The sequence below is a fragment of the Eulemur rufifrons genome, chromosome 10 (genome assembly GCF_041146395.1).
Source record: "Eulemur rufifrons isolate Redbay chromosome 10, OSU_ERuf_1, whole genome shotgun sequence".
In the NCBI taxonomy this organism is placed as follows: domain Eukaryota; kingdom Metazoa; phylum Chordata; class Mammalia; order Primates; family Lemuridae; genus Eulemur; species Eulemur rufifrons.
This window is the reverse complement of record NC_090992.1, coordinates 30,477,489-30,501,618: the sequence shown is the minus strand read 5'-3', so window position 1 is coordinate 30,501,618 and position 24,130 is coordinate 30,477,489. Positions and strand designations below refer to the sequence as shown.

At 44.9% G+C, this 24,130-nt stretch overlaps 1 protein-coding gene across 1 annotated transcript; it reads right to left on the bottom strand.

The window, feature by feature from the left end:
* Window positions 1–410: 410 nt before the first annotated feature.
* Window positions 411–23,100, bottom strand: LOC138393199 (proton-coupled amino acid transporter 2-like). The gene is made up of 10 exons (XM_069484349.1): window positions 22,937–23,100; window positions 19,828–19,918; window positions 19,168–19,256; window positions 18,518–18,613; window positions 14,704–14,788; window positions 11,665–11,883; window positions 10,293–10,391; window positions 7,419–7,585; window positions 5,191–5,360; window positions 411–682 (listed from the first exon to the last, which is right to left on the bottom strand). Exons 1-10 carry the CDS (start codon window positions 23,098–23,100, stop codon window positions 411–413), a joined length of 1,452 nt encoding a protein of 483 aa, XP_069340450.1.
* Between the last annotated feature and the right edge of the window lie 1,030 nt (window positions 23,101–24,130).

Below are 24,130 nucleotides of genomic sequence, written 5' to 3'. Positions count from 1 at the left end.
GCCAAAGCATGAGCAGCCTCAGCTGGCTGCACCTCCTTCCGCTAGTTGCTGCCCTGTAGTGCCCCCTGGTGGCTTCTTTTTGCATGGCTCCACTTTAGATGTGAAATTCACTGTGTGAATTACCAAAAAGTTGGCGAGACTCTAGAGCTTCCATGGGAGACTTCTCAAATTAGTGCAAAGTTAGAGATGGAAAGAAAAAGGAATAAACCAAAATGTGAGTGTGTGTGTGTGTGTGTGTGTGTATATTTAAAATTACCAATTAGACTTTGTAGCTGGTGAGTCCTTCCTTGTTTCACCATGAGTTGGCCCAGAGAAAAGGCAAAGTAAAGATGCATTATGAAGATAATGCAAGTGAAAGAGATCCATGTCATTATAAGTCAGGTGCTGGTGCACAAGAAGCAGTACCATGCTCACTGAACAAAAGTGGTGGAGTTAGAAAAAGGGAGAGAGTCTTCTGACTCGATCAGTTCATGGAGGGCCTGGTAGGTCCCCGCCACGAAGCCCACGAAGCCCACGATGCTGATCAGGGCGTCCTTGATGATGGTGAGGGGGCTCATGCCCTCTGAGTAGTAGGTGGAGATCTCCAGGAGGGGCGGGATGATGAGGGCCAGGGCGCTGCTGCTCACGGAGCCCACCAGGGACAGGACCAGGTCCAGGCGGGGGACGAGGATGGCCAAGATGCCTGCAGGGGGATGAGAGAGGACAGATGGAGAATCACAGGCTTAACCAAGCCATCAAAGTTTGTCCTTAAAATCTTCTTAAAAAAACAAAGCAGTGTTTCTCAGAAATTAAGTTATAGAAAGTAAATGTTGAAAGTCCTCTAATACCCCTGATCACACTCCCTAGAGGTTACACGTTAAAAGTTCCACTGGGGCCGGGTGCAGTGGCTCACGCCTGTAGTCCTAGCACTCTGGGAGGCCGAGGCGGGTGGATCGCTCGAGGACAGGAGTTCGAAACCAGCCTGAGCAAGAGCGAGACCCTGTCTCTACTAAAAATAGAAAGAAATTATCTGGCCAACTAAAATATATATAGAAAAAAAAAATTAGCCGGGCATGGTGGTGCACGCCTGTAGTCCCAGCTACTCGGGAGGCTGAGGCAGTAGGATCGCTTAAGCCCAGGAGTTTGAGGTTGCTGTGAGCTAGGCTGATGCCACGGCACTCACTCTAGCCAGGGCAACAAAGCGACACTCTGTCTCAAAAAAAAAAAAAAAAAAAAAAAAAAGTTCCACTGAGTGTGGTAGCGAATTTCTCCAGTTCCAGCTACTTGGGAGGCTGAGGTAGGAGGATCCCTTGACCCCAGAAGTTCAAGGCCAGCCTGGGCAACATAGAGGGACCCTGTCTCAAAAACAAGTAAGAAGAAACTCTGTCTCTTTCCAATTATTTCTCAAATATATATATATATTTTCATATTGTTGGGAGGAAAAATGATTCCTCTACCAACTTAGGGTCAGTGGTTGGGGGCCTGTGAATTTAACTGAGAATAGACAAGATTAACAGAAGAAAAGACAAAGTTTATTTATGAGCTCTAGAGACTGCAGATAAATTGGCTTCCAGAACAGCCAAAGATACCCACTGAATAAGAGGAAAGGGAGGAGGAGGAAGGGATTCTATGGAAGAACAAATGGAAGGTATATCCGTTTCAGATAAAGTTTAGCGGTTAGTCTCCTCTCTGGCTCTAAACCTTCCAGAGAAGGGATTTATGGTGGATATTATTTTTCCAGTGGCCCTGGTTACATCAGCAAAAGAAGGTTAGGTAAAGCTTTTTTCTGCAGCTGCTATTTACTCAAGTGTTTTTAACTTAAAACAATCTTTATGCTACTGAGGTACGTTTTAGATCCCTACATAGTCAATAACACTTAAGCTTTTACTTAACAAATAACACTAAATAACATTGCTGGGAACTGTGCGAGCTGTTTGGGCTATATCAATGTATAAAACCAGACAAAATATTTTTTTTAAAACCCTGCCTTTGCAGACTTAATATTTTAATAAATAATTAACATGAGTACAAGAACCTCTTGCTTGCAGACAATTAGGATGTAAAATCATTTATAGCACAAAGGCGTCTTCAGTTGGAACGAGACCCACGGTCTCGTTAAAGAAGTGTCTTCTCCAGGTTTTACGTACATGTCAGAAAACACCCAACAAAGAAACACGAAAAATTAAAGATTTTAAAATTATATTTTTTCAGCAGGATGTTTTATAGGCCTAGGCTTTTATATTTTTAATTTTATTTGATGGAAAATGTTCCTGGCCACCAAGAAATCCCAGAAGCTTTGACTAGGTAGGCTTCCTTTGGAAAGGGAATGTGGTGTAACAGAAAGAAAATGGGTCTGGAAGGCAGGAATCTGGCTTTTTCTTGTGTGGCCTTGGCCAAGTGTCCAACCCTTTGTCAGCTCAGGGATAAATGCCACCTACCCTTTTAGGTATTCATACCGCATATAGCACTAAAGTTCTGAATGTGTTAATTCATGCAAATGAAGCACTCCAAGTTATTCACTCATAAGTACTAATTGAGGCAATGCTTGAAGAAGCTGTAGTTTTAGGCTTCAGGGTTTGCTACCCTCATACTTTGGGGCAAATTCTTTGATTTCTCTAGAATCTCTAAGATTCTCTGGCTCCTGGTACCAAGGTCAAATTGAAAATGAATCACCTCAAGAGAAAAAAAATCAGTGTCTAATAAGTGCCAGGGGCTGGTCTGGTACAGCGAGAATCAAGAATCTCCTTGGCTTGTCAGCAGCAGGGGAGGACAGCGGTGGGCACTGGAGAAGGTGTCCGAGCCCCACAAACAAAGACCCAGAGGCAGAAGCAGGCCAAGGAAGCCAGGGCTGAAGTTGAACGGTGCCGCCCGAAAGGGAGGAAGAGTTTGAGGCCAGGGCAGCCGCAGCGCTGAAGCAGAGAAGGAGACCCAGGAGGAGAGGACCGTCCTGCGCCCACTTCTGGTACAACAGGGGTGGAATCTTGGACAACCTCCTGGCCTCGGTCTGGAACATCTGGCCAGAAATCCATGAAAACTACCACACAAATGGATAAGGGAGGAGAAAGAAGCCCCTTTTCTATGGATTGCTATTTTAGATGCCCTCATGGAATATGCAGCTTTAGTGAAGCCCCAGTTACATTCTTATGAAAAGGCATTAAATTATTTCTGTGTATGATGTAGCAGGTCCTTTCACTTTTTGGAGAGTAGCGAATCTAGCTTCCTTGTACAGACTTAGAACTTATCTAAAGATTTCATCTTTTCACTTCATATTTCTTAGGAACTTAATGAGTATACATTGCCTGTTTTCCTATGCCTTTAGCTCCAGCAACACAGATATCAAGATTGGCTTTTTCTTTCTTAGATCTAGTAAAAAGAAAAAAATGGTTCTTTGAAGAAAGAAAGGGATTAAATAATTTTTTCCCCCTAACATTTCTTGATGGTCAGGGGCTGTATCTATGGAAAAGGAATCAGTAGTTATTTGTAATCTGTGTGAAGGAGCAGCCAGCCTTAACACAGTCCATTTCTGTTAATGGTTAGGACAGTGAATACTAGTGTGATTGTTTTTGGGCTGCTTTTAGTTTCTCTTAATCAAAATTACTAGATGATGGAATTCAAGAACTTGTTACATGTTATTACTTGATGTGCTGATATTCATTTAAAAGTAAAGGCTTTGTCATACCAAAAAAAAAAAAAATCTCCTGAATGTCCATGGACAGATGAATTGGATAAAGAAAGTGTGGCATATGCATGCAGTGGAATACTATTCAGCCTTAACAAAGAAGAAACTTTAGCAGTGACAGTCAAAGGAAGTCTTAGGGAGAGCTGGGCCACCTCACACTTGATGCAGGAGTCTCTGACATCCCCTTTGGCGTCTGGTGAAATACTGCAGACAGGGGCACTCCCGATCCTGGGGTCTGGCACAGGGGAGGGCTGAGAGGGGGTGAGTGGGGCCGGCCTCGGCCAAAAGGTGAGCACAGACCCTCCAGGGGCCGAGGAGCTCCTGCTGATTGTTGCTGATGGAGAATGTGACCCTAAGTTTGTCAAATCATTTTATTTCCTCTACCCCCAAAATTAGAAATCTGTATTTGTATGGGAGATTGCCCACATTTTTTTTTTTTTTTTTTTGAGACAGAGTCTTGCTCTGTTGCCGGGGCTAGAGTGAGTGCCATGGCGTCAGCCTAGCTCACGGCAACCTCAAACTCCTGGGCTCAAGCAATCCTTCTGCCTCAGCCTCCCAAGTAGCTGGGACTACAGGCATGTGCCACCATGCCCGGCTCATTTTTTCTATATATATTTTTAGTTGTCCATATAATTTCTTTCTATTTTTAGTAGAGACGGGGTCTCGCTCTTGCTCAGGCTGGTCTCGAACTCCTGACCTCCAGCGATCCACCCGCCTCGGCCTCCCAGAGTGCTAGGATTACAGGCGTGAGCCACCACGCCCGGCCTCACATTTTTAATGTTGGCCCAAATGTATACAACACTGTGAGGGTCAAACAATATCTGTTGCCATATTAGACTCACTGGTTGCCCATTTCTTTTCTTTCTTTCTTTCTTTTTTTTTTTTTTTTTTATAGAGACAGGGTCTCGCCATGTTGCCCAGGCTAGTCTTGAACTCATGGCCACAAGCGATCCTCTCACCTCAGCCTCCCAAAGTGCTGGGATCACAGGCATGAGCCTGGCTCATGGCCTGGCTGCCCATTTCCAATGCCTCTCCTGGAGGTAGGTGAAGGACACTGGCTCTGATCTTAGATGACCTGGGTTCATATCCCACCACTGACACTTCCTGGCCAATTATTTATCACTCACTGCCTCAGTTTCCTCTTTTATAAAGTAGGGTTTATCATAGTCCCAGCTCTGGAGAATTCTCATGATGATGGAATAAAATACTATGAAATGTGGACTGGAAAGAGCTTAGCACAGTGCCTGGCACAAGGTATTCGATACATATCAGTTCTTGTCATGATTATTGTTCGATAAGCTGTGTCACCCTTAGGCTGGACACCAATAAATCTGTCTAATTACATACTTGTAAGAATGGAGTTGTTCCTAAGGTTTAAATGAGTTAATTCTTGTAAAGCTTTAGAATGGCCCCAGAAATATAGTAAGTGCTCAGTAAATGCTAGTTGTCGTGGTTATCCTCTGCCATCTGGCTGACTCCTGACGCCCCCAGGGAAAGATCAGCAGGAACACTGTGCTCTGCCTTTGACTCACATGTCAGGCAGACCAGGACGAAGCGGATGGACAGGTCCAGAGGCAACGCCCAGCGCTTTGGCACCTGGGAGACGGCGAAGGGGATGATGATCTCTGCGGGGACGTAGAACTGCAGGGCATAGGTGCACAGGATGCCGATGACGTAGAGGAGCTTGACGGACTGGTACAGCCTGCAAGAAAAGCCAGAGCACTGCTCTGCAGGGCCACTGTGCTCGGACACCGGCCTCCTGGGAACATCAGCCTCTGACCTTGGCACAGTCCCTCGGGCCTCTGTTTCCCCGTCCGAAAATGATGGAAAGGGACCTTCTAAGAGTCAAGAGGGAGTCATACCATAGCATGCGGTAAAAACAGAGCAAAGCATTATGGATTCAATGGAAACAGTCGGAAGGGTCACCTCTACATGAAATGAAAAGAATCTTGAGCATGGGTGTATATAGCACCTTCACAAACTACTGTCACCCAATGCTCAATTTTAGGTTTTAGGAAAGGGGGGCTCAGGTCAGATACTTTGCCTGGGTAGACACAGATGATAAATGTCTTAAGATCAAAAACCCTGGATCTAAAAGAGCCTACTCCTTTGTGAGCTCTGTCAGTCCTTAGGAATTCTCTGGATTCCGCAAAGCTCTTGGTGCATAACAGGCCCTCAACAGATGCTTCTAGTTGGTTGAAAGAACTGCAGAACCCCAGATCCTCGGGGGAAGATACAGTTTATAGAGAGGATTGTTTGGAGGCCCGGGGCGGTGGTCGGGGGTGGAATAAAAGGAGAAACAAGGTCACTTGCAGGCCTCAGACTAGGGGCAGAGAGAGTGTGAGGTTTCAGCGGATGTTGAGTTCTATCAAAGTTTTCTTTGACCTATCAAGATATGACTATTTTTCTTTAGTCCACTAACGGGTAGATGCATCTGCCATGTTTAATAAGTGTGTGCGTGTGTGCGTGTGTGTGTGTGTGTGTGTGTACACGCGCATGTTTAGCTCATTTCTTAAAAAAGGCTAACTTCCACATTTCTGTGTTTCTTGCTTGTACCAATCTCATTGCTGGGAATATCCTCTTTATTCCATTTCCATCTGTCCAAACCCTATCAATTTTTTTTTTTAAATTCCCCTCTTTTTGAGCAGGTACCATATGCCAGATGCTTTTAGACATGGCTCAACTCAATCCCCACAACTCTGCTTTATAAATGAGGAAACTGAGGCTCAGAGAGGTGAAGTGAATCATCTGAAACCATAAGCTAGCCGGTGGTGCAGCTGGGCCTTGGACCCAGGTGTACCATAGCTGTCCTTGTTTGGACGGAGTTGTCTTGTTGGACAACGATTTTCCCTGTTGTCCCCTTCTGATGTGCTTCTTTCCTCGGAAATCCCTAAGGCCTCTTTTTCTGTTCTGTGTTCCAGCTTGTGTACATACACTGTCTATCCACCCCCCATTCCCACTGGATCACGAGCTGGTGGAGGTAGTGAAGCTCCAAATAGGCTACTCATGCCAGGACCATCCACACCTGACTGGGTCTAGACTGGCATGTGCTTATAATTGGCATGCAGCAAATTTTTGATGAATGCAATTATCATCTTGGGAGAAAAAGGCAAATTAGGCCTCCAAGTGACTGTCTGCTTAAAAAAGACAGAGGCATCCTGTCATGCACGACATGCCCGCAGTGGGAGACAATGCTGCATGATGCGACGTGGGTTCGTGTGTCTATTTAAATATGGCACTGTGATGTCTCTGGCAGCTGCTGCTTGAATTGAGTATATTGGAACATATGAGTTTTACAGATTCCAGTGGTTTTCCAAAATTGGTTTTTGTTTCACACTTTTTCATCCTAGCTACTCTGACTTGGTGGATGTACACCATTGGCTATAGTGTGCAAGACTCGGTCACAAGCCTTAGTAAATGTAAGTAGAAGTGTGGCTGCCCCTGAGTGTTCTGCCTCGTGCCCTCTTCCAGTGCCCCTCCCTTCTCTCCTTAGGTGACCAAGAACTCTCACTTCTGCCCTCTCTCCTTAAATCATGTCCTCTTCACACTCAGATGTCAAGGCCTAACTCAGTTTGGGAGGCTGTTGTTGAAGGAGGAGCTCCCTGGACAGAGAATCTGGAGACCATGGTTCCAATGACAACTCCACTTCTCCCCGTGGGAAGCTCTCTAGACCTTGGATTCCCAGCTGTGGAAGGGAAGGAAGTGATCTGCATGTTCCACCCATCCCTGAGTTCCCACCCCCGAGGGCCCATGGAGGTACCAGCAGTTGGGCATGTTAAGGGTTATGCTGGCCTTGATGTCGTCTCCAAATCGCAGGTAGCCCAGAGCCCCGATGCTGGTGTACAGGAGAGTGATGATGGATATTCCCAAAGACAGGATGACTGGGAAGTGGCGGGAATCCTCCATCTTGTTTTCCAGTGGCAGAACCTGTAGAAATATTATAGTGTAAGGAGAAAGGAGGAGAAAGAGAACCATTAATATAAAGATGGAAGGCATCCTACTTCTTGTGTCTAGCCCAGAGAACTGGAAACAGGAACTTGAAGACCTTATTTGTACATGCATGTTCATCGTAGCATTATTCATAGTAGCCAAAAGGTGGAAGCAACTCAAGCATCCATCGACTGAAAATGGATTAAAAAATGTGGTGTAGCCATGCAATGGAATATTATTCAGCCTTAAAAAACGAAGCAAATTTTAACACATGCCACATCATGAAATGTGCAGAATAGGCAAATCCATTGAGACAGATATCATGTTAGTGGTTGCCAGGGGCTGGGAGAAGGGGAGAATTAGAAAGTGACTGCTTGGCCAGGTGCGGTGGCTCACACCTGTAATCCTAACACTCTGGGAGGCTGAGGCGGAAGGATTGCTTGAGGTCAGGAGTTCAAGAACAGCCTGAGCAAGAGCAAGACCCCGTCTCTACAGAAAATAGAAAAATTAGCCTGACGTGGTGGCATACGCCTGTAGTCCCAGCTACTTGGGAGGCTGTTATACAAAGATGAAAAGACAATTCAATAGAAAATGGACAGTCTTTTCAACAAATGATGATGGAACAATTGGACATCGTATTAAAAAAATAAACTTCAACCTATAAACACCTTAAATAAAAATTAACTCAGACTGAACTATAGATCTAAATGTACAATTAAAACAGTAAAACATTTAGAAGAAAATATAAAAGAATATCTTTGTGACTTTGGGTTAGGCAAAGTGTTTTAAAATATAACACCCAAATCAGGATCTATTAAAAAAATTTGATAAATTTGACTTTATAGAGATTAAAAGCTTTTGCTCTATAAAAGACGCTGTTAAGAGAATAAAAAGCCAAGCTAGAGACTGAAGAAAATATTTGGAAATTACATATCCAATAAAAGATTTACATTGGGAATACATAAATAACTCTTAAGAGTCAACAAAAAGAAAACAATAACTCAGTTTTTTAAAAAGTTGCAAAAGATTTGAACAGACATTTCACCAAAGAGGACATACAGATGCCAAATGAGCACACAAAAAGATGCTCAGAATCATTGGTCATTAGTAAAATGGGAATTAAGTCACAATCAAATACCACTACACCCATTAGAATGGCTGAAATATTAACAAATACTGACGATACGTACAAGTGCTAGCAAAGCCAGAACAACGGGAACATTCACACATTCTGGTGGGAATGCAAAATGCTACAGCCATTTTGAAAACTGGAAATTTCTCATAAAGTTACAGATACATGAATATGTGATCTACTAAATCTTACTCCTAGAGAAATGAACACTTAACATTCACACTAAAACCTGTACAAAAATGCTTACAACAGGATTATTAAAAATTGCCAAGAAATAGAAACAACCCACATGTTCTTCAACAAGGTGAGTTGATAAACTGTGGTACTGCCCAGACAGTGGACGTTCTGCAACAGAAAGCAACACGTTATTGGCACATGCAACAACACGGAGAAAGCTAAAGTTCACTAGGCCAAGTGAAAGCAGCCGGTCTCCGAAAGTCACATACTGTATAATCTCACTTACGGGACATTCTGGAAAAGAGAAAACAGCAGAGGCAGAGAACAGAAGGTGGTTGCCAGGGGTTAGTGGTAGGGGGAGGAGTTGACTACGAAGGAGCAGCATGAGGGAGATTTTTGTGGTCAGGGAATTGTTCTACATCCTGACAGCAGTGTAACTATAACTCTATGCATTTCTCAAAACTTATAGGAATGTACACGAAAAAGTAGATTTTTCAGTATGTAAATTTTTAAAGTATTTTATATTTAAAAAAAGATAGACAGGCCAGGCACGGTGGCTCACGCCTGTAATCCTAGCACTCTGGGAGGCCGAAGTGGGTGGATGGCTTGAGGTCAGGAGTTCGAGACCAGCCTCAACAAGACTGAGACCCCGTCTCTACTAAAAAAAGAAAAAAAAAAATGAAAATTGAATCATGCTCAGGAGTTCGAGACCAGCCTGAGCAAGAGTGAGACCCCGTCTCTACTAAAAATAGAAAGAAATGATTTAGACAGCTAAAAACATATATAGAAAAAAATTAGCCAGGCATGGTGGCATATGCCTGTAGTCCCAGCTACTTGGGAGGCGGAGGCAGAAGGATTGCTTAAGCCCAGGAGTCTGAGGTTGCTGTGAGCTAGGCTGATGCCACGGCACTCTAGCCCGGGCAAAAGAGTGAGACTCTGTCTCAAAACAAACAAACAAACAAACAAACAAACAAAAAATAAAAAAAGATAGACTGCACTACCCTTCCTCAAATGTGGAAGTAGAGACTATAGAATAACCTATCGTAAACACACACTACTTCCCATTTAAAACTCCTTTGTGTTTAATCAAATCCTTGAATTTAAATTGTATACCACCATTAGTCTTGATTTTAAAAGATTAGAAAACTCATGTTGATAGGAGGATGAATGTTTAACAGATGTATTGGGACAAAACTAAAACTGTCTCCTGACGGCTTCTCTGTGGTAATCTATTTTTCTCTTGCTGGTGACAACTGACCCAAGTGAGGCCAGAGGTTACTTTCTCCCTTGTGCATTTTCCAGCAGGCCCAACACAATGGCCAGGAGGACACAGAAGCCCAGAGCTCACAGCTCCTTTTCAGCACCAGGAAAAGGCCACCCCAATTCAAACCTTACCACGCCAATGCTTTCAAATGAAAAAATGGCGGTTCCAAAGAAGAGAGGGTAGGTCTTCCAGCTGGCTACAAGTGGCAACTGGCTGGGGTCTGGAATACCCTGTGGGAGAGAGAAGTGCAATAAGACAGTCACTTTCAAAGAACATTTGAGCTCGTTTAAGAGAGGGATCCTCTGAGAGGAAAGCTGAATTTCTTAAATTGAGTATCAACAAGTTTAGAAAACATCAAAAGGAAATAGACCACGATCAAAGTTGATTTTAGCACTGCATAATACCAAAGAACCAGAGGATGGAAACGCAAGGTACTGAAGGATCAGTATCTTACGGAGGGAGTTTGGTTTATAAAAACCTCCAAAAGAAAATCTTACACACCACGGATTAGTGCCGACCTAACGTGCCTAAGAACACCTTTAAATAGACTGTAGTCACAGTAATATTCTAGGGAGTACAAAGTAATTAGTTAAATAGGAAAGTCTCCTTTTCTTCTTTCATGAGTTATAAATTGAAGAGGGGAAAGTGTGTGGAAGAAGAGAAAAATAATTACAGAACAATTCTTCTAATTGGGCGACCTCTGGAATAGTCCAAAAATGAATCAGAGTTAGTGATCCCATTAGGAAATTCGATTTTGTAGAATTCACCAATACCTCCTAAGGAATAAAAGGCTGAGCCGTAGTTATTCTAAAATGTTTGACTAATTTATTATTTTTACTAAGTTTCATAAACAATATAACTTTTTTTTCTTCTTGTGGCTTCTCAAAGAGAAAAATATCTGAAAGTTATTGGGTATGCTCAGGGATTTCTAGGGTTTAAATTTCTATGTAGTGTTGAAAAGAAAAATTAGAAAGGATAAGGAATTAGGAAATTAAGGGAAAATCAATATCCCTAATTCAACCTAAAAGAAATTGTACTAACATCATATTAGATTTTCTTATGGTTTTTGAGACTCTCTATTTATACCTCTGTGACTAAATATTAGGGTTTTTTTTCTCTTGCCTTCCCTAGGAGTAACTTAGGGCGCCTGGAATTATAGGCTATGGGCAATTCAATAAGTTTTAGCTGTAATACAAGAACCTGATTCATCTATCTTTTGCTGCTAGCCAAGTGTCATAGGAATGGTTGATAGTTCACCAATTACGATATTTTCCTTGCAAAGCATATTTTTTTTAAAGCCAGAATTTAACATAAAAACAGGTGTTTGGAAAAACAGCATGAACAAGGAGATATCCAGAAGAATGAGATCGCACAGAGACATCTTCGTGGGAGAAATGCTACAGTAGGTGAGTACTAGGCTGAAGAGTGAGAGTTGGCACCTGCTCTAACATGGATACGAAGGCCCCGCCCTCGCGAGCAGCCAGGTGTGCGGTGTGCACCCACCTGGGCGATGTACTGGGCAATGATGACCAGGCTGACCAGCATGCTGATGTTGGCCAACATGGAGAAGATGGTCATGACCCTGAGGTTTCGGAAAAAGACCAGCAGCACCAGGAAGGGCAGCAAAGAGAGCATGTAGAGTCGCGAGTCCATGGTGGGAGTAGGAATGACGGTCTCATTGTTGTGGCAGTTATTGGTTGTGCTATTGATGGCTTCTGCTACCTGAGGAAGGAATGGGGAAGGCCAGAGGAGGAGATGATAAAGCTTCAGACCGCATGGTTGGCTCAGTGCCTCGCCCATCATCAAACTCCCTCACAAAGAGCTGGAGTGCCTCACGGTGCCAAGTCTCACAGTGAGGTCGGGTGAATTTAGAACTTCTTATTCTAAACCCTCTACCCCATACTTCCTCAAAAGAGTCTGCACAAATAGCTTTAATAAAAAATAATAACTGGATTCAGAGCGGCTATTTGTTGGCTTTTGGCAACCTAGCATCCATTCCTCCTGATACTGATTTATTTTTGGTGGATTCTTTCTGGCCACTCAATGCAGCCTTGGAGGACTGTCAATCACAGTCACATGGCAGAGCTGAAGAACTGGTTTTCAACTCAAGCTAACGCATTCAGTGTCTCTTCCAGGAATAGGAATCCAAATCCGAAGCAAAGGGACACAGGGACCGAACTAGGAAAGGGTAAAAATTAATTCTGATAGTAGATCCCTGATGAGACTGCTCCTTTGTTCTGCTGTCTAGCTCCTCCTAGCAACCCAGGTTCTTGTTCTATACTGAGAACCCATTTTAAAATTTTGTAAGTTAGCTAATATCCTCTCACTGAACTTATTTTCTGCTTAAATTTCCCCAGATCTGTTTCTTTTGCTTATAACCAAAACCCACATCACTTACTTTTTCTTAATTAATCCATACCCTTACTATTTTTATAATTGGACCAATACTGGCATTTTGAGTGAGAAAACTCTTCCTTGTATGGATTGGATCATTCATTAGAGAACATTTAGTATCCCTGGACTCCACGCAATGAAAGCCATTAGCATCCCCAACCATTGTGATAAATAAGAAACCTCCACTCCACAAACACAATATAAACACTCCCTTGCAAAGTCAGGGGTGGATGACCACCCTCCATTCAAAATCAGTGTGACTTAACTGATACAGTCTTATTATGCAAGCAATACAATCCTCCGCAGAACAATTAGAAACTAAAGTTAAGCAGGAAGAAAAGGTAAAAGTATTGATAATCTCAGTATCCATGGGTAGCCATGGTAACACCTTGGAATATATTCATCTCTGTATTTTCTACACAATATCCCTAATTATATGTATCATATGGATCCTTTTTATTTTACAAGGCTGCAATCACAGTATACATCCTTTTATTTTAAAAATCCATTTTTCACTTAACAACATACCATAGATACATAAATGAAACATTCAGTTTTGTTTTTTTGATTCCTCACCACAGTAGGAAAAATACCGGGAACATTAGCCAGGCACTCAAGGCCTCCATAAATGGCCCTATCCAACCTTCAAGACTCTTCCTCTCCTATGGCCTCTGGGTTTTCTCTCGTCCCTTCCCCCGCCTTGGCTGCCACCATTTTCCCTCCAACCTGCCCTTCAGCACCCCCTCAGGTACACCCCCTTGGAGGAAGCCTTCCCTCTCCGGTGATCTCTGCCATGTAGTTCACAATTAGCGCCCGTGACCCCAGGATGTTTAATGGCGTCCTGACCTGGCACCAACATATCATGTTGATACTTAACTTTTTGGGTTTTAGCCTATAAATGCCTCGAACAGTGCTTCTTTGATAGTAAATGCAGATGATAAATAAATGCAGATAATAAATGCAGATGGTACATATAGGTCTGCAATGTGTTTTAAGGGCCTTCAAAATTAACTCTTTGACTCAGTAATTTTACTTTAAGAAACATACACTAAGAAAACAAAGGAGCACACAAAGACTTGTGTGCCACTGCAACCGAATAGTGGGAAAACAAAGGAAAACAAAAGAAATATCCGGTTATAGAAGACCGATAAATTTATGGTCTATATGATGGAATATTAGGAAACTATTAAAAATTACATTACAAAATGTAAGGACATTGCAAAATGCTAACTAGTTAACATTACAGTAAATTATAACCATGAAGAGTTGGATTGACAGTAATTTTATTTTATTTTGTTTTGTTTGGAGAAGAAATACAGGATAGTATTTAAGAACTTGAGCTCTGGTGTCCCACAGGCCTGGGTTTTTAACCTTGGGTCTGTGACCATGTATACATTATAGAGTTTATAACCTCAGTTTTCTCATCTCCAAAATAGGAATAATCACAGTACCTTCTCTGATAAGATCATAAAGAGAATTAAGTGAGGGAAAGCATGTAAAATGCTCAGCACTGTACCTGACATGATAGAAGTTAACTCTGAATTCTTACTATGTTTTTCTTTCTAATTTTTTTACGTTTCTGACTTTCTGGTATCACTGTTATAAGCAGAAAAACAGCCCTAAAAATAATTTTCTTTTGAAAGCTTATTGTTTAAGGAAGGCCTCTGTTATTAACCATATTATTTTGCTCAAATTGCTGCAAAATAACGTCAAGTTCAGATCAGCAAGACTTCCTGGGGACGACAACCGTTAAGCCACAGATAAGTAGCTACAGGTAGAAACAGATGACCCAAGGAAGGTCTGGAATCATGACAAAACAGTCCTATCAATTTTAGAAACATTAAGTATGATTAAACTCCAAGGGAGGAAGATTGACAAAATCCAAGGATCTTTCTAGTTTAGGATTTTAGAGACTAACCTTGAGGACAAGTCCAAGATATGGGACAAAGGGTATCGTGGCAAAAGTAACCACACAGAAATCTGCAAATACCTGAACAGGGGAAGGCCGCTTTGATAACATCTAGTTTAACTGCTTTAGTTGGTTAACTGAGAACTCAGAGAGAAGAAGCAACTCGTCAAACAAACAACTAGCAGAGGAGCCTTCTTGTCCACGTCTTTTCCCCTCCCATATTCTCTAGAACACTCTACCTGTTTTAAATTGTCGGCCAGAAACACAATATACACACAGCAGAAGCCCAGCTGGGTGACAATAAGGAAGAAGCTCACGATACGCCTAGAAGAAGGGAGGGGAGAGAGAAAGAGAGAGAAAGAAAACTTGTTATAAAAGAAGCCAACTTGTCGGTTTCATTTCTTGCCATTCTGCCCTCTGTCCTCAGGGGTTGGTGACCCACCACAATCAGCGATGGGGCAAAGAAGTAAGGTAACAATAGTTCTTTTTAATCAATAGTTTTCAACTACCCTCACATACTCGGCTCAGCAAGTGGTAAAATTCTTCATGGTCAGGATCCTTGCCCCACACCTGGCTCTGCAGAATTCTTCATAATCGATATTAATTAATGTAGGACACCATGTTTTTACTTAGCTGTCATTAATGTTTTTTTTTTTTTTTGAATCAGAGTCTCACTTTGTTGCCCAGGCTAGAGTGAGTGCCATGGTATCAGCCTAGCTCACAGCAACCTCAAACTCCTGGGCTCAAGTGATCCTCCTGCCTTAGCCTTCCGAGTAGCTGGGACTACAGGCATGCGCCACTATGCCCAGCTATTTTTTTCTATATATTTTTAGTTGTCCAGCTAATTTCTTTCTGTTTTTAGTAGAGACGGGGTCTCGCTCTTGCTCAGGCTGGTCTCGAACTCCTGACCTCGAGTGATCCTCCTGCCTCAGCCTCCCAAAGTGCTAGGATTACAGGCGTGAGCCACCACGCCCAGCCTGTCATTAATGTTAAATATTTATTTTCTACCATGTGCCAACTACTCTGTTAGGGACTGAGGATACACAGACAACTGACACATGGTCCCTTCCTCTAGTGGTTTGTAGACTAGAGGGTGAGACGGACAAAAATTATTATAATACGTACGGCATTAGGGCCTTGGTAAAGGGCATTTTATCCAAATTATGAGCAGAGAGCCTTCCTAGAAAAACTAATACTTGAGTGAGAGTCCTTTGGGAAAAGGAAGAAAGAGAGACTGAGAAGAAAAAGAGGAAGAAGGAGGAAGAGGTGGAAGAGGAGGGGAAGAAGAAAAGAAGAGCATCTCAGCAGAGGGAGCAGGCAGATTTCTCCAGCTGCCGTGTGCAGAGTCCATGGCAGGGGCAAGACTGAGGGTGGGAGAATGGATGGGAGATTCTTTCAGTAATGGAGGAGAAAGATGGCAGCATCCTGGACAAAGACGCAGTCCTTAGCATGAGAGCATTAAAATGTTTTAAGAGATACCAGGGACCTAGAACTTATAGAACTTGGCGATCACATTTGGGGGGAAAGGAAAACGAAATGATCTAAGGTGATTTATAGCTTTTGGCTTAGACGACAAAATGAACCGGGAAACCCAGAAGGAGGAACAACTTTAGGAGGAGAGGAAGAAATGACACATTCAGTACCTGAATTGTTGAGCTTGAGGTTCCTACAGGAGACATCCGGGAGACAACTGTACATTAGGGTCTGGAACTGTTGAGTTGGTAATGCATAAAGCCTTGAGAAGGGAGATCGGTGTTGGAGAGTGTGCAGAGTGAGGAGAGGAGAAAGCAATGTTCTAGACACCAATATTTAATAGAAACAAAGAAGGAACGGCCAGAACCAATGCAAAGGAACGGCCAGAAAGGTAGGAGGAAAACTAGGGGAAAAGAGGTTTAATAGAAGCCAAGTGGGGAGAGAACGTTTGAAGAAGAGAACGGTCAATTGTACCCACTGCTGCTGAGAGGTTCTCTGGAGTAAGGAAGGTGCAACAAGGAGGTCTCTTAGGACATTGGTAGAGAGAACTTAAGTAGAATTATAAAGACAGTAAAGCCAGGTGACCTGTGAAAGAGGTGAAGGGGACATAAGGACAGAGGGTAGTCTGTTCCTTCATAAAGCTAGAGTGCGGGCTCCAGTTTTGATGGTGCCCATCTTGTTCATCATTGTAGACCCGTTGCCTAAAGCACATCCTGATACATTGTAGGTATTCAGTAGATACTGGGTGAATAACGTATATTGAATGTAAGATAGGATGGTGGCTACAATGGTGTAAAGTCTAGGAAGCTTTATTTACTTATTATTTTTAACATGTAGATAGGTGGACACATTAAAGGCTGAGAGGAAGAGCCTATAGTCAAGGAGTTCCAATTATAGGACAGGTGATAATTAGTGGAACAGGGTCCCTAAATGGAGTAGGAGAAGTTTCTTTATCTGCCCAACTATGTGAAGAAGGATTTGAGGAGCTATGGCAGGCAGGTCTCCTCTTGGGTCACAAAACTGGGAAAATTCTGGTCATTGTCCCATAGCCTTCTGAGTCTGCTCCCAGGCTGACTTTATTGAGTTTGGGCTTTGGGCTAGGTTGGGGCCAGACCCATGATGCCATGTAGACTATTTCCCATGGTCAGGGGCACACAGCAGGTACTGCAGGGGTTTGGGATATCACAGTTCAAGAGAGACTTTGACAATATAGCTGGTGCTCAAAAAGAGGAGACAGACAGGGTGGAGAAAGATCTGAAAATTAAGACAAAGGAGTAGATTTAGTCCCCAGTACCAGAGGACAAAGGGGTCCTTTGTCATTCTGTGTCATCTCTCAGAGATAAAAGGTGGGATTTTTAGGGAGGAAGACTTCATTCAGCTCAACAAATGGTCCTGAAAGTCTTGGTCGTTTCCTCTCTTTCCTTCCCACTCTATACTCTCTCCCTAAGAGACCTCTTCTGCCTGTGGCTTAGTAGCTGACGACTTCCACTCTGGCTCTCCTGCATGAAGTTAGGTCCAAACCTATACACACCCACTTGACATCGCCACTTGAATGTCTCCTGGACACCCAGCTTGTCCAAAATAGAAGTCATCAAAAAGCTGAGTCAACCTTGACTCTTTCCTTTTCTTGATCCCAAGATCCCATTCATAAAACCAAGTCAGCTTTTCTTCATCCCCACTGCCACCAGCTTGGTCACAGCCACCATTGTCACCTGTCTGGATGTTGTCAACAGACTCCTGGTGGATCTGATTCTGTCTACTACTGCTCCCGTAAAATCTATTCTCCTCACAGAAGATAGATCTTAAAATAATGCAAATATGATGACTTGCCTGACTAAAACCCTCCAATGGCTTCCATTAAGAAAAGAACAAAACCTTTAAGAGGATCTAAAATGTACAACTCCACAGGGCACCTGGCTCCTTCAGTTCCCCCTCCCTTACTCTCTGCCCTCAACCTACCTGGTCTTTCTGTACCTTGAAGCTGCCACATCTACCTTCTTGCTTCGGGGCATCCACACCTGCTCTTCCTCCTCCCTGGAAGGCCCTCCAGTCCCCTGTCTGCTGTCACCAGGTAATTCCTCATTCTTCAGGACTCCTTCCTTCAGGACTCATCTCCTCTGTTCCATCTAGAAGTCCCCTTCTCCCAGCCGCCGACACACTTCTCCTTACCTGCTCCGTGGCAAGCTTCTCTCCTTCATCGTACCTATCCCAGTGCTTATTAAATAACTGTGTCCTAAGCTATTTAACGTCTGTCTTTCCCATTGGACTATAGGTTCTTGCTATTTGTCTTTTTCCCCATGGTATTTCCAGAGTCTGGCACGTAGCAGCAACTGGATAAATGTGGTTAAATAAAAGAGTGGATAACATTAAAGCCCCACGGCAAAGGAATGAGCACCCTGTCACTGGAGGAATAGTAGGAGTGGGGCTGGATCAGGGATGTTGCCAACGAACCCCTTCCATATGGAACGTCTGTCATTCTGAGCCACATGAGCCACGTTGCCAGGGAAAAAGGCATCGCTGACAGTAGCATCTTCTTCTCCTGTACCCCACCCTGCTGTGGGCAAAGCAAGGTCAAGTTACCTTCCCCAGTGGGCGTGGTTCTGGAGCCAGGTGCTGGGGCTGGCTTCTAGTCCATGCATCACCGTATCCCCATAGTCCAAAAAGGGCTTGTTAAGCCTGCAGGAGAGAGTGCGTAGACTGTTGCCAAGAGAGCGTTTAACGTAAGATCACATGCTCAAAAGTCAAGAGATGCTGAGCAAGGCAGGACACAGCAAGAGAGTGGAAAGAACACTAGGGCAGAGATGTAAGTTCTCATTCAGGCTTTGACGCCTGGCAGCAATTCCTTGGTGGCCTGTTTTCCTTACCTGTTAAGTGAGGTGGTTACTACATAGCAGGAGTAATCGCACATACCTCACGTGGGTGCAGTAGTTTTCACAGCCACGATCCCATTGGATCCCCACGACAAGGCTCTGAGGCGGGGTTAGGCATGGATTGTTTATGCCCAATTTACAGATGACCAACCACGTAAGTAGTATGGCCTGGTTGGGATCACCTGAGGAGCCACACGGCAGAGTCTCACCTGAGCTTCCTATCCCTATATGCTCTTCTCACTTTCTTGGCCTTATTGGAGAAAATTTAAGAAGTAAACTTTTGCTATGTGTAGGATGCTTTGAGATGTCCCTGAGAACCATGTACCAAAGGAATTGACACAAGCATGCTGTTTTCCTCACCTGTGGCACAAGTGCTGGGCACACCTGACCAGGATGAGCATGCAGTGGCCAGCGATGAAGCCCATCAGCAGTAGGCTGAGTGATCCCACCTAGGGCGGGGAAGGGCGAGGGAGGGCGAGGGAGGAGAGAGGAGAAGGGATCTATGAAGAACACTGTGAGGAGGAATTTGGTAGTGCAGATTTCATTATGGACTCAAATAACTTTCTAGAAAACCGATTTGCAAGCTCCTTTATAATAGCAGCAGCTATTGGTCAAATATGATCTCAAATATTAGTCCAATAAAGCACAGAAAACAATTACAATGGGGTACAGTGGTGCAAGTAGGGGACCCAGAATTCTGACCACACGTGTCCTAGGTGGCCTCTAAGCCTTCCCCAAGGTGACCCAGGTCTCTACAGAGCATAATTGGAAAACTGGTCATAGTTTCCTCTACAAGGGAGGAAACTGAGGCCCCGAGAGTGGACCGATGACTTGCCAAGGCCACTATTCTGTGGCAGAGCCAGAGCTCTAGCCCAGGCTGGATGTCTAAACTGCAGGTCTGGACCAAGCTGCTCCTGGAAAGACTGCTCACTGCAGGCTGCTAAAAACCATTACAGCCTCTCCTCCCACCTCCCTTCCACCCCCGGTCAGAGTGGCCCCACCGGCGGTGGCCCCTCTTACCAGGATGCCGGCATTCTTCACGGCCAGGGGCAGTCCCAGGATCCCTGTGCCCATGTTGCCTTTCAACAGGTGAACCAAGGTCTCGAACAATCTAAAGGAGAGGAAGGAAATGTGAGGCTGGGGAGGGGTGTGAAGGGGAGGAGCATGCCGGCACCGAGGCAAGCTTGCTCGGGGGCTCCTGGCCATCTCTCAGTCCCTGGGTCCTTGCCTGGCACATCTGGGTCCTCTACAAGGTAACTAGTCTTCCAGGTTTGCCCAGAATTACCCTGGTTTTAGCAGCTGACACTCAGTATATGCCATTATAACACTCACTATACGAGGCACTATGCTAAGTACATGTATTATCTCATTTAATCCTTTTGTCAAGGCTATGAAGTAGACACTATTATCATCTTGCACGTGAAGAAACTGAGGCACAGAGATTTTTAAATGACTTGTCCAGGATATATTGGGGCACCAAGATTTGAATCCAGAGCTGTGTCAGCATCCCTGTTCTTCACCTCTCCTTCTGCTGAACTGTCTCCTGGAGGTAAACCCAGACAGAATGAGAAAAGGAAGAACCCTGTCTTATGACTGGGGAAACTGAGGCTCAGAGAGGGGGTAACGACTAGCTTAAGGTCATAAAACTAGAAGTCAGATAGGATCGAACTCAGGGAAAAGGGAAAAGGGCAGGCAGAAACAAGAAATCAAGATTTCTGAACAAATAGGTCAGATGACTTGAGCCCCTAGATGGGGTCTGGTGGGACACGGTCATTTGGGGACTGGGCTCCAGAGGTTTTTCGGTTTTTGTCCTTTTCAGCCAAGGGCATCAAGGCTGGGGAATAGCATGCCTCCCTTCCCCCAGACAAAAACAAAAACTCAGACCCTTTCTTTAAGACAGATGTGAAGGTTGGTACGGAGGACAAGGTCTAAATCATCAGGGGAAAAATTTCCAGGGAGGGACATTCTCTGTTGGCGGATTACAAAACAAACCTATTTCTACACCTCTCTGTACCTGGACCAGGTTAAATCAAGGTGAGTACTGGGTTTACATGTACAACTTTAGAAACCTTGGACATTCTCCACAAGAGCCTTTCAGCTAGAAGCCTTATTCTGAAAAGTAGCAGAGGTATCCTGGAAGGATCCTGGTCTCTGGGGTTGGACAAACCAGGGACTCAAACCCAAGGCTGCTCCGTAAACTGGCTGTGTTGTCTTGGGCCACACGCTCACCTTTGCTGAGCCTCTGTGAATGTCAGGAGTAATGATATTTTGAAAGGACTGCCCCAAGCACCCATCTCTTTATGAGAAAGCCCTCAAACCTCTCGCCTCCTGAGGTTCTGTCCACAGATTTGCTAAGGGTTAAAGAGAACAATCGCGGGAGAAAGGGGGCGGAGAGTCTTGCATGCCTTTCTCCCTGTGGGTGTCAACATTGCTGACAGGGCACTACACCCTACTCCGCCAGTGATGGGCTTGTTTTGCAACTAGGAAAGGGTCAATGGGTCACTTTGGAAATTTCTAACTAAAGGACTTAGGAAATTGGAATTTTAACTTTGGGCCGCTCGGCCAACTTAAAAACATCGTGTGGTGAGTCATGCAAAGTGCTGGACTGGGAGTCAGGCGATGTGGGCTCCAGCCCTAACTCCTTTGTGGCCTTGGACTGGCATCATATCCACGGCAGGGGCCCCTACAAGCACCGTGTCTGGGGGCTTTATGCTCGGATCGCCTGGGAGGAGTGAACTGTCATTTCGCAGAGGAGAAACTGGGCACAGAGAGGTTCGGTCACTTGCCCAAGCTGGTAAGCAGCTAAGTGGGAATTTGAACCCAGGTGAGCCGACCCTGTAGGCGCCAGGCTTACCCAGCCTGTTATGCGGCTTCTCTCCAAGCCCTGGTTCCCCTCTAGCTCCCACTCGCTTTATTCCTTCAGATCTTAAGTAGCTGCAATTGCCACCAAACCTTGCATCAGTTCAGAACACAAGAGTCATGGATTTCCTCAAGGTCTCGGATTGAGAAATGTCTCTGCTCAGCAGGGGATGGCCCCAAGGCCTAGACAGCTCACCCTCCCACCCTCAGGACCACTCGTATTTAGCAACCCCCAGGACCAGTCCTGGGACAACTGTTCCAGGATGTAGTGCCACTCGCTGTGTCTGTCCCTCAAGTGTCCTGCAGGATGGCTGTGAAGAGGAGCTTTGCCTGCCCCTGACAGTCCTTCCCAGCTGCACACCCGTGGACACACACCTTCAGATCTGGTCTCCACGAACATCCTCTTTAAATCTGCCCAGCCACCTTTTTAGCCCTATTTTGTGTTCAGGAAACTGAGTCTCAGACAAGAGAAGGAGCAGAGTCACAACTCAAACAACTCAAACTCGGGCCTTCTGATTCTCTGTCCAGTGCTCTTTCTGCGACGCCAATGTGCAAAACCTGTCTTCTTAAAGCGGCAGAACCTCTTCACTGCCATGCCCCGTACTTTCTTCCTAAATGAACTAACTAGTCTGCCTGAGTGGTGGGGTCAGGTTTGGGGAAGGGGAGCTGGAGCCCCGTAGCTTAGCTTCCCTCTTTGCCATGTTTTGAAAGCCTTGTGAATGACCCCCTTTCCCGCCTCCTGGAAAATGGAGAACACTAGAACCTTCCACGTGCTGTGCTTTTTGTTGTCATCACTGCAATTCTCAACTGAAATAAAGGCCGGGCTTGCTGCAGGGAAGAGGCAGGGAAGAGGCAATACTTGGTTGTCAGTGAGGCTGCTGTGGTTTTAAGCTGAGGACTCACCTTCTCCAAGAAGTTAAGGATTCTGTCTCTTTCCCCAACATTAACAGGACTGGCCAGGAAATATTGACTTTAGGACCAGCACTTGATTCTAGCCCCTGTGCGTGTGGCCTGGTGTGATTGGGCCTTAGTTTCTCCTCTGCATGTGTTGGGGACTGGATCGCTATGTCCCAAAGGGCTTTTCTGACAGTCTCTACTCCTGCACCTTTAAGCTCTCATCTTGACTCGGCCTCTGACTGCACCTTTTGCAACCTTAGTTTCTGCATCTGCACAATGGATTGAGGGTCAGACACACCCACCTCAGGATTTTTTGCCAATGCAAGCTGTAGGCTGGAGGGCAGAAATGGGAATGGCAGAAAACAGCACTCACGTTATGCCCTTGGTCTTCTCCAAGCCCGGCGACTCTGAAGGGCTCCCATCCAAGAATCTAGAGTCCTTGTTCTGCAGCTTCCTGGCACTTTCAGGAGTCGACATACTGTCCAATTTGAGGGTAACAGCTCCTTGCGGAGCCCCAGCACTCTTTGTCGCAGACATGACTGCTTTAGAAAGGGAGAGCTCAGGGTGACAAGGAGGTCTGCTTTGGAAGGAGACAAGCAGGAGGGTACCTCGTGCAGGTGTGCACCCCAGCTCGGTGGCTCGTGCCTTAACTGGCTCTGGCCAAGCTGGCCCGAGGCCCCGCCCACCTCCCTGGAGGGCGCCTCCTCCTGCCTGAAGAAGCCAGTGGAAGAGGACTCCTGGGAGGAGCAGGGGGGAAGGGAGGGATTTGGGAACGGAGTCACCCAGTCACTCACCCTTACTGTATTTCTTAATAACAGTAATAACTGCAACTACAACACTGACAATTTTAATAACAAATATTTATTAAGCACTTTATGAAGGGACAAGTACTCCTCTAAGTGTTTTATCTATATTTTCTCATTGAATCCTATAAATTAAATAATGAGGAAACTGAGGCTTCTTGAAGTAAAGGAATCTGCCTGGGGTCACATAGCTAGAAAGTGACAGCGTCGGGCCCAAAGCCCCCCTTGTCAGAGTTTTTAACTAATACTCTATTTCTGCCTCCAAGAAAATAGCTACGCACCCCCTCGGTGTCTCCGTGTTAGGGTGGGGGTTCCACAGCTCGCTGGCTCCGCAAACTGCTGTAAGGCGTCCCTTCTGGAAGCTCCCCTTTCTTAAGTTGGGAAAATAGGAACAATCACTTACTTATCTCTAAGTGCTTCTTAGCTTTTGCCAGGCTCTGTGGCATGAATAGGGGGTGTCCTTTTGGAACTGAGGGAGAGGCAGAGACTGTACGACACCCAGCCGCGTTGTCCTGGGCAGGACACTGGCACCAGGAGAGTGTGATCTGCCTAAGGTCACATATGACATCCAGGCTTGCACTCTGCAGCTAAAGACGTATTGGGCGTTTCTCTGGTGTCCCATTCTCTGTCATTATCTCTGCTTCAGTGCAGATGAACTCCCTCAAAATTATAGCCTTTTACATAAGCCATACCACTCTCCCCGCCGTCATCTCATCCCCAGACTAACATTTCCTGAGGGCTTACTAGGTGGCCAGAGCTTTGCT